The sequence below is a fragment of the Rhinopithecus roxellana genome, chromosome 11 (assembly GCF_007565055.1).
Source record: "Rhinopithecus roxellana isolate Shanxi Qingling chromosome 11, ASM756505v1, whole genome shotgun sequence".
Classification (NCBI taxonomy): Eukaryota; Metazoa; Chordata; class Mammalia; order Primates; family Cercopithecidae; genus Rhinopithecus; species Rhinopithecus roxellana.
The window spans coordinates 33,341,696-33,352,069 of record NC_044559.1 but is presented as its reverse complement, the minus strand read 5'-3'; the positions used below and the strand labels follow the sequence as shown (position 1 = coordinate 33,352,069).

The window sequence follows — 10,374 nt, the reverse complement described above, 5'->3', positions numbered from 1 at the left end:
TTCCTGGCTAATAGCTGGGCCATCTTACTTGGGAGTAGCAATGGCTTCCCAAGGGTCCTGTCATCCCTGTGATATTTCAGACAATTAAGAGCTGCCCCCAGCTCCTTGCCCTGACCTGTGTAGAGGGAGGGTTAGTATTTCATGCATCAATAACCAATCTGTAGCACCCTAAAAGCCTGGGTGAGGGATACAGACTGTGCCAACTTGTCAGGAAACCTTATAGCCGTAAGCTTACTTGTTTCATAAAAATGTCCTAGAAGATGGAATCAGCAAGTGATAATTATTATCACTATTACTGGGATCATCGTCGTCATCAACACCATTGTCAAATCTAACATTGATGGACTGGCTCTCTTTGCCCAGATATTTTGCCAAGGGCTAGTCTTGTATGATCTCTTTTAGTCTTTACCATATCACTTAGGGGAAAACCTCATTACAGTTTTATCCCCGTTTTACAGAGCAGGAGAATAAGGCATAGAAAGGGGAAGTAATATGTCCTACGTCACTTAACTAATGTGTGATGGAGTCAGAATTCCAGCCCGGGCCATCTGACTCCATTTGAGTAGTTTCTGTGGTTCTTATTTTACTGGTGGAGAGGGACAGAGGGATCATGTGACTTGCCCAGGAACGTGAAGTTTGCCAGGGATATCACTGGATCCTACAGGATCCTACTGACTAGCTGCTTCGGCCTCCTTCTGCAAGGTTGCTGCTTCTAGATGGTATTAAGACAGACTCTGAAAAGGGAGAGTTTCGGTTAACTAATGGCACTGAATAGAAAGCAAGCTGTGATCCTCAGGGAACTCTACACTGTCATGTAAGTTCCTGGCAGGAGTAATCAGAAGGCTGAGCCTCTCACAGTTCTGCAGTGATACAGGTGTTAGATGCCATCCATGGCTCTCAAAACATGTCTTGAGGCCCCAGTTGAGTCTGGGCTCTGTTCAGGGATTGAATGCCAGGCTGACCACCCAACACTAGTTCTGATGCTCTTTGCCAGTGTGCTGGTGACTTGCCTTGAGGCTGCTAAACTCACTGTAGGCTTCCAGGAACCCTGGAACATCTCCCATCCATTCAGCATGCAAAGGTTGGGTGCAGGCCTCCAGATTGCCTTGGACAAGGTCAACTCAGAGCTAGTGGACCTTGGAAATTTCAGCTGGGAGTTCACTTACACCAACTCAGCCTGCAGCACCAAGGAGTCTCTTGCTATTTTCAACAACCAGGTCCAGAGAGAACAGATTTCTGCCGTTTGGACCAGCATGCCCAGAAGCAACTGAGGTAGAGCATATATAGCCTCTGGAAACTTTGAGTTTCCATTGGAAGGGGTGGCCTTCAAGATGATGGTACAGATTTGAATAATCTCCTGGCAAGGGTCACATTATTATAACCATAACGGTGTAGATCTTGAATACCATTTTTGAGACACAATTAAACTATATAATTAGAAGAGTTAACATTCTCTTTAAAGAAAGTCTTTTTCTCTCTTTCTTTCTTTCTCTTCTTCTTTTTTTTTTTTTTTTTTTGTTGTTGTTGTTGTTGTTGTTGAGACAGAGTCTCACTCTGTTGCCCAGGCTGGAGTGCAGTGGCTGGATCTCAGCTCACTGCAAGCTCTGCCTCCCGGGTTTACGCCATTCTCCTGCCTCAGCCTCCCAAGTAGCTGGGACTACAGGTGCCCGCCACCTTGCCCGGCTAGTTTTTTTTTGTATTTTTTTAGTAGAGATGGAGTTTTACTCTGTTAGCCAGGATGGTCTTGATCTCCTGACCTCGTGATCCGCCCGTCTCAGCCTCCCGAAGTGCTGGGATTACAGGCTTGAGCCACCGCGCCAGGCCTCTTTTTCTTCTTTCTTTCCTTCTTTCTTTCTTTCTTTTTTTTTTTTTTTTTGAGATGGAGTATGGCTCTGTTGTCCAGGCTGCAGTGCAGTGGCATGATTTCGGCTGACTGCAGCTTCTGCCTCCCAAGTTTAAGTGATTCTCCCACCTCAGCCTCCCAAGTAGCTGGGATTACAGGAGTGCCCCACCATGCTCAGCTAATTTTTGTATTTTTAATAGAGACAGGGTTTCACCATGTTGGCCAGGCTGGTCTCAAACTCCTGACCTCAGGTGATCCACCGGTCTCGGTCTCCTAAAGTGCTGGGATTACAGGCGTGAGCCACCATATCTGGCCAGAAAGCCTTTCAGATCAATAATTGTTCGTTCACCTACCCTCTTCCTCCTCTTGTTGATTGTTTGAATTTAATGCTGTTGCATATAGACTCTTATTGTTCACTCTCATGTTCCTAAGCTACAAGGCTTAGGAAATTAAGAAGAAACAAATGTTTGGTTTTAAATAGAAAACTATCAATTGTTTGAGTAGGCTTTTCTTTGGTGTGTATAATAAATTAATCAGTGAAAATACAAGTAAATGAGAAAGAATCAAGTATGGCAGACTACCTTACCTACAGCAAGAAAATGAGGGAAATGAATGACCTGTATTTGTTTGGTTGTTGGGATGAGCTTTGTTGGTGTCCTTGGGTGTCACGAAAAGTGTTGATGCAAAAGGTGAACAGGAAGGAGCAGCACAGGTCTTACTCTCAACAATATTGTAGAACTATCATTAGCTGGAGCTGCAGAACTAAGTTTACATTTAAATTTGAGCCAGTCTCTCCTGAAATTCCCCATCTGACACATTTCTATCTGTTCAAAGGCTACCTGTCTAAGAGTTAATACCAAATGTCATGGAGCCTTTCTTTATCCCTTCATCTCTGCCCTCCATATCCCTAATTCCCCAATCAAAACTAATTGTTTACTTCTTTAAATGCCTATAAATCTATTATCTATACATCTTAAAGAATATATTTCACTTTAAATCTATTTTTTATATACCTTGGTTCTTGTAATAAACCATGAGCTCCTTCAAGAGCAAGGTCTCCAAAGTTTTTTGTATGTGATAGGCCCCTAATTAAAATGAATGAGAAATGAATAAGGGAGAAATTAAGAAAGAATGAGAGGATGAGTAACTATGAGTGTGGGCCTTGGAACCATACTACCTGAATTCCAACCCTGCTCCACTATTTGCTAGCTATGTAACTTACATCTCTGTGTCTTCCTGTTTTATCTTAAAAAGGGGGTAATAATTACACCTAGAAATGTTGTGAAAGTTGAAATGATATATGGAAGCTCTTAGAGTGCTCAGCACATAGTGAGTGCTCAATTAATGCTCGCTTTTGTTATCTTTGTTCTCTGAGACTGACGTTGTCATCAACATTACAAAAGCGAGGGCCCAGTATGACCCATAGACTCACAGAATCTGAGGTTTATGCAGATGTCTTACACTGGGGTTTGCGTGTACATAAACTCAATTATGCAAAGACATCCTTTGGGTTATTTTCAAGGTTATCGGTTTGCTGGCCTCTGAGTGGAATATCTCCATGTTTGACTTTGTTGGACAAACCGAAAAGCTGTGTGACACCTGTGTGAAACTTGTGCCACCCAAGTAAGACATTGGTGACGTGCTCCAGAAAAGTCTCCAGTACCTGGGCTGGAAACACATTGGGATGTTTGGAGGCTACTCTGGGGCTTCCTCCTGGGATGGAGTGGATGAATTGTGGAGGGTTGTAGAGAATGAACTCAATTCCCATTTTATCATCACTGCCAGCATGAAATACACCAAAAATAGTTTAGTCTTTCTTCAAGAGCATCTTTGGAGGATATCATCAATTGCAGGGGTAAGTAGAAAAGTCTTCTGTTGCTTTTATTTGGAGAGAAAAATGGGACAAGCAGGTTATTTGAAAAAAAAAAAAAAAACTCTTCATTTTTCTCTGAGTGTAAAAGCAGTTGGAAACAAGGTACAAAATTAATAATATATAAAAGCAATTTCCTTTATTGCTTGACATCACTAACAAAAAAAAGTGGGTTTTTTTTTTTTGTTGTTGTTGTTTTTTGTTGTTTGTTTTTTGTTTTTTTGGTCTAAAGTAAAATCCCACATGCTACAGTGTTATGAAACACAGAGTAAGTTCTAGAAGCATCTTCCAGGTGGGCTGGGTCCTGGAGTTCACTATTTGTTTACAGTAGGGGCTCTGCAGACTGACAGACCTAGGTTTGAATCCAGTCTCTGACACTTTTAAACTGTGTCCTCCTTGGGTAAGTACCTTAATCTCTCTGTGTCTCAAGTATCTTATCTATAAAATGGAGACAACCATCCTACCTGTGTCATAGAAAGGGGAGGATTAAATAAGGTTACACCTCTAAAGTGCTTAGCACCATGTCTGGACAAGTAGTTGGTCAACATATGACAGCAATTATTTTTGTGGTGATATCTATAAGGCTCAACTTTCTAGCATGAATTAGTAACTGACTCATTTTTGTTCCTCAAATAAACTCTCTCCAGCCTTGAGACTTTAGGGTTTTCTACTCCCTTGGCCTAGGGTGTCACCTGCACCCACTCCACCCAGTGATGCTAATGTGGGACTCTCAGACACAAGTGGCTCTCACTTCTTTTTCTTCCACAGCCACCTCCCTGTGTCCCTGCTGAAGCTCTAATAAAGAGCTTGAAAGACCAACATACTGATCCAATGAGGCAATTATTATGTGGTCTGAGTCACACTCCACCCTACCCAGCACCTTCTTGAGGGTAGCTTCCTCTCATCCCTGCATCATTGCTGACTAGGTCCAGAGCCCACCTCCTCAGGGAGGCCTTCTCTAATGACTCGATGTGAACTTGCTTCCCCTCCCCACCCATTAGCATCACAGCATCCATTTCCAACCTCACTAATTAGAATCTTCAATGATCTCTTTAATTTGTTCACTTGTATGCTGTCTGTCTGATGGCTCGTTCACTGCTATGTCTGTGCCCAGCACAGTGCCTGACACAACATTGGAGCTCAGATAAATAGACTATAATTTACTTCATTTAAAAAATAAACTAGCCGGGTGTGGTGCCTCACGCCTGTAATCCCAGCACTTTGGGAGGCTGAGGCGGGCAGATCACTCGAGGCCAGGAATTGGAGACCAGCCTGGTCAACATGGTGAAATGCTGTCTCTACTAAAAATACAAAAATTAGCCAGGTGTGTGGTACACGCCTGTAATCCCAGCTATCCTGGAGGCTGAGACATGAGAATGGCTTGAACCCAGGAGGCAGAGGTTGCAGTGAGCCAAGATCATGCCACTGTACTCCATCCAGCCTGGCCAATAGAGCGAGACTCTGTCTCAAAAATAAATAAATAAAAAATAAAACCCACTACTTCATTTGTATATTCTGAAAATGAACAGTGATGTGATTAAATGGCAGAAAAGTACCATGGCCTACTCTGCCCTCCGGCCAGCCCAACTCAGAAAGTCCAAATGCCCTTGATTCTAGGTCCTTTGTGAACTCCTCTTAATTGAGGTGTGGCTGACAAGTCACAAGCCAGGTCTGCTGTTCTGATTTTTGAGCCAAAAAGAAGAAAAAACCTAGAGCACAGAAGTGATCTCAAACTTTTTTGACTTGTACATTGTGAGGAGGCTGCAGCAAAGACTTCAGTGCTATAGCTGCTAGTTTGTACACTGCAGGCTTGGTTAAAGAAGTAAAACCTCAGGGACTAGTTTAGGCATTCCTGTTTCCTAAAACATGCCCAAGGAAAGAAAAAGTTCATGTCTCTTTTACAGTGGCTTTAGGCTAGACTTAGAGAGAGTGAGAGCATGCGTGAGAGCACACACATACACGAGCATGTGCAACTGGCTGACTCTGATTTTCATTCTTATAGTTATCATCTTAATCTGCAGCTCACAGGATGCAAATATTATTCTGCTGGATGCAGAGAACCTGGGACTCAACACTGGAAAATTCATTTTCATCATTTTGCAGCAGTTGGAGGTGGGTCCCGTTGACCACTCAATGGCTCCGGTAATAAGAGGTAGCAAGTATGGAGTACCCGCTATGACCCGGATGTATCAGCCCACTGAGCACTCACTACAACCCTATGAGGTAGGCACTCTTGCGTCCTCATCTTAAAATTAGGAGACTAAGATGGAGCTGGAAGAACTTACCCAGAGTTCTTCTGCACCGCTAGTGAAAGGCTGAACCAGGCCTTGAACTAGGTCGGCTGGCTTGAGGGCCTGGTCCTCTGTACTCCGTATCAGACAACAGCGGTTGAGGAAGAACTGTCATTTCTACCGGGTAGCTAAGACCTTCCCAAGGGACTCTCAGACACAAGTGGCTCTCACTTGTTTTTCTTCCACAGCTACCTCCCCGTGTCCCTGTTGAAGCTCTAACAAAGGGCTGGAAAGACCAACATACTGATGCAATGAGGCAATTCTTAGGTGGTCTGATTCTTTTGGTAATGATGAGAATGGCTAAAAATACAATTGCTTCCTATGAGGACTGAGTTACACGGTTTACACACATGATTGCACTTAATATTCTCAATGGTTTTGCGAGGCAGTTATTAAATGCATTATTTATGTACCTATACCTTTTGTACTTGGTATTTCCAACAGCCTTGGAAAGTAGATATTATTAGCATTCCAACGTACAGGTAGGAAAGCCAAGGCTTAAATAATTAAGGTACCTTACCTAAGATCTCGGAGCTCCCAAGTGGCATAGCTAGTATTCCAGACTGAGCCTTTCAGACGCTGAGCTCATCCTACACAACTCTGCTTTCTGGAGGGTTTATGGAGTGCTGGGCCTCACTGTGAGTGCTTAATATAGTAAAGCTTATTTCAGCTCACAGCCACCCTATGGGGTAGATACTTTTATCATCCTCATTTTACAGGAGAGGAAACTGAGGTTCAGAGAGGTGCCAAAACTTGCCCAAGGCCATCCAACTAGTATGAGGGAGAGCTGGCATTCAAACCCAGGTGGTCTGGGCTCCTTTTCCACCTCTCATCAAGTGCACTGATGCATGGAAATAATGCCAGTAGTATCTGCCTCACAGGGCTATTGCGTCTGTGCTTGTAAGCATCTTACACAATAGGCATCTACAAAAGCCATTTGCCTTTTCCTATGGACACACTGCATTATTTTTCTAGCAGTTTTATCTTTCTAAAACAAGCTTTTTAAAATTATGATCACAAGAAGCTGAAATAGGACAGAAGAAAATAAAGGGAGATATGTAGTAATGTCCCAGATTTTTCCTTCTTTATCATGAAGTCTTTCAGATGCACAAAAACATCTCAGATTTCTTTGGATGGTGAGCTGGAATTCTAAAGGCACGCCAGACTTTCCAGAATACTCGCTTACCTGAGATTTCCATTGTGACCACTTCCCTTTCTCTTTACTTTTCCCCTCATCTCTGCCTTCAGGCAGATGAGGAGAGGAGAGGATGGACCACATTCAGTATTGGCAGGGAAACTTTTCAACTCCCCTGTTGCCTTCTCCCATACCTTGATGATCCAGTTCCAACTGGTGTGTAGTGGCAGAAAATAGAACTAAGAATACAACAATGTCCATGCAATTGAATTCATGCCACTTCATGAAAGAATAGCATAAATCTATTTTATAAAAGTATTCCCAGTATAGGTTTAGGTGGAAAAAAATCAAGCTGCAGAACATTATGGTATGATATCATCATATATATATGTTATGTGTGAGTGTGTGTGTGTGATGTCAAAACACATATGTATATATACACACACATATATATAATGAGTGGGTATATACTATTCATAATAGTAATAATATAGATTATAATGATGATAACAAAACATGCCACAAGTAAAAAAAAAAAAAAGCAAGAATCTATAGTCTCAAGCTTTTTAAGTTTTTGTAATAATTGTTAGTAGGTAAGCTTTCTGCATCTTAGCTGCTGTATCCACCAAGTACATTTTTACTTTTTTATTTGTGGCTTTCCTTCCACTGCTTATATGCCAGCTAGAGAACATGGACCTTGTATTGCAGGCCTTCTGGAATCACTGTGTTTCCAAGGATTAGAATGTAGTGGTTCAAATTAAACATTGCGTTACACACAGTTCCCTTGCCAAGGCATTTCCTACCAAATAACAACATTTATTTCATTACTTTTTAGGACCATTTTTGGAAGGAAGTACTGACAAATCAGAAAATGATGCACCTTCCAAAGATGTATGGGTCAGTGCTTCTCTCATTGCCCTCAGCTCCTACAGAGAAGGCCGTGGAGACGCAGGCTTTTGGAAACAAGTCTACCAAACACTGAGGAGGCCGCCTTTCCGCAGCACCATCTCCTCGGAGGAGCAGGTCTGATGCCGGGTCTTCCAGCTCAGTCTCCCTCCTCCCCTTCTTTGATGATATTTGCATTTGGCTTTTGCATTTCTCCCTCTTATTTCTCCTCATCTCTCCCCACCTCCCTTACACACATGCAGGTGCACACACACACGCACTTCCCCATCTTCCATGCCCAAAATAAACAGCAGTTTGATGCTCTCCTCCTGTGAATTTATACTTCAGAGGTCACTGGGTGAAAGGCCTTTGGACCAGAGGCCTATGCCCCCATCCTACTGCTGCTATTTGCTAACTGTAGGACCTTGTAGCGAATTGCTTAACCTCCCTATACCTTGGTCTCTTCATCTGTGAAACAGGACTCATGATGGCATCTAACTCCCAGGCTGTGGTGTTGTGTATTTAGTAACATTGTCCATGGAACTAGCAAAGCAGATATCTTCCTTTTTTGAGGGAAGGTCTTGCTGTGTCACCCAGGCTAGAGTGCAGTGGTGCAATCATGCTCACTACATCCTCGACTTCCTGGGCTCCAGCAATCCCCCCACTTCAGCCTCTCAAGTAGCTGGAAATACAGACACATGCCATCACGCCTTGATAATTAAAAAAAAATTTTTGTTTTTGTACAGATGTGATTTCTCTAGGTTGCTGAGGCAGCTCTTGAACTCCTGGGCTCAAGCAATCCTTCCACCCTGGCCTCCCAATGTGCTAGAATTATAGGCGTGAGCCACTGTGCCTGGCCGAGAACAGATATTAATGGCTACTCAGACCATGACAATTTCCTTCCCCAGGAGGATGCCAGGACCTAGACCCAGGATGGAGTGGTCACAGATGTGGAGCTAGGACAGGTCAGGGCCAACAGATGGGCTGGAACAGGGAGAAGATGGTCAGGAGGGAGAGGGTCTGCCTGTGGTAATCCCAGTATGTGTGTGATGAGGAGGCACAGTGTCTGGCTCCCACAGAGAATTTTTTGAAGAGAGACCTTTGTCCAGAGCTAGAGCTACTTCCAGTATGGGGCCAAGCTGAAGCCCTAAGGTGACCACAGGCCACTGATGACAAGGAGTTTGATTCGAAATGAGGGGGCCGATCCTGGATCCCAACATACAAGACAAGATAACCAATTAAAGAATATTTGAGGAGCAATCTACTAAGTGTCAGCTTTGTACCTGGTACTGTTGGGAGAATAGTGCCTGGCATTTAGTAGGCACTTGTATTTTCCTTGACTGATCAATAGAAGACATCATGTCCTGAAGACCTACTAAGGGTCAGGGACTGCAATGGATAGTTTACCTATTATGCCTTATTTAACTATTGTCACATTCAACCCAACAGCGGTTTTATCCTTTTTTTTTTTTTTTTTTTTTTTGAGATGGAGTCTCGCTCTGTCACCTAGGCTGAAGTGCAGTGGTGCAATCTCGGCTCACAGCAACCTCCGCCTCCCGGGTTCAAGTGATTCTCCTGCCTCAGCCTCCTGAGTAGCTGGGATTACAGGCACCCGCCACCACGCCCAGCTAATTTGTGTATTTTTAGTAAAGATGGGGTTTCACTATGTCAGGAGTTTCGCTGGTCTCAAACTCCTGACCTCGTGATCCGCCCGCTTTGGCCTCCCAAAGTGCTGGGATTACAGGCCTGAGCCACCGCACCTGGCCTATTCCCATTTTATAAAGCAGTGAGCTGAGATTCAGAGAGGTTATGGAACTTACCCATAGCCAGTAGGGAGCTGAGCTGGTCTAGTTCCAACGTGTACCCTCTTCCCCTGAAACCATGCTCCCTCCCACCTGAGGCCTGAAGGGCGTTCCTGAAGGATCAGGAGATCTAATTGGGAAACGCGGCATTCAGAAGGGAAATGAAGACCACGACGTCTGGGTTTCACAGCGCAGGCGCAGGCGTGTGCTGGGCCCTCTGCAGTGTGGAATGGGGGAGAAAGTACTGTGTGCCACTGTCAGCCGGACGAACAGAGAATCTTCCTAACTTAGTGCTGGACGGTGACTCAAGAGGCCACGAACCTCTTGAGACCCTGCTTTGCTTGTCTTATTGAAGGTGAGCCTTTACTCTGCCTACCTTCACGATGCCGTCCTGCTCTATGCTGAGACCGTGAAGCAGATGGTAAAGGCTGGAGGCGACTTCCAGGACGAGCGGCAGCTGGTCAGCGCTCTGAAGGCACCAGTCAGACCACCGTGCAGGGTAGGTGGCTTACTGCTGGGCGGTGTTCTAAACTCAGACCTGCGGCTCC

At 44.1% G+C, this 10,374-nt stretch overlaps 1 protein-coding gene across 1 annotated transcript in view; it reads left to right on the top strand.

The window, feature by feature from the left end:
- The first annotated feature begins 890 nt into the window (after positions 1–890).
- LOC104664442 (guanylate cyclase 2G-like) overlaps positions 891–10,374 on the top strand; it is a 51,278-nt gene continuing 41,794 nt past the window's right edge. The window contains 7 exon segments of the mRNA XM_010365934.1: positions 891–1,240; positions 1,242–1,272; positions 3,366–3,702; positions 5,716–5,825; positions 7,975–8,064; positions 8,067–8,162; positions 10,182–10,347. Coding sequence (XP_010364236.1) covers positions 891–1,240; positions 1,242–1,272; positions 3,366–3,702; positions 5,716–5,825; positions 7,975–8,064; positions 8,067–8,162; positions 10,182–10,347 — 1,180 coding nt within the window.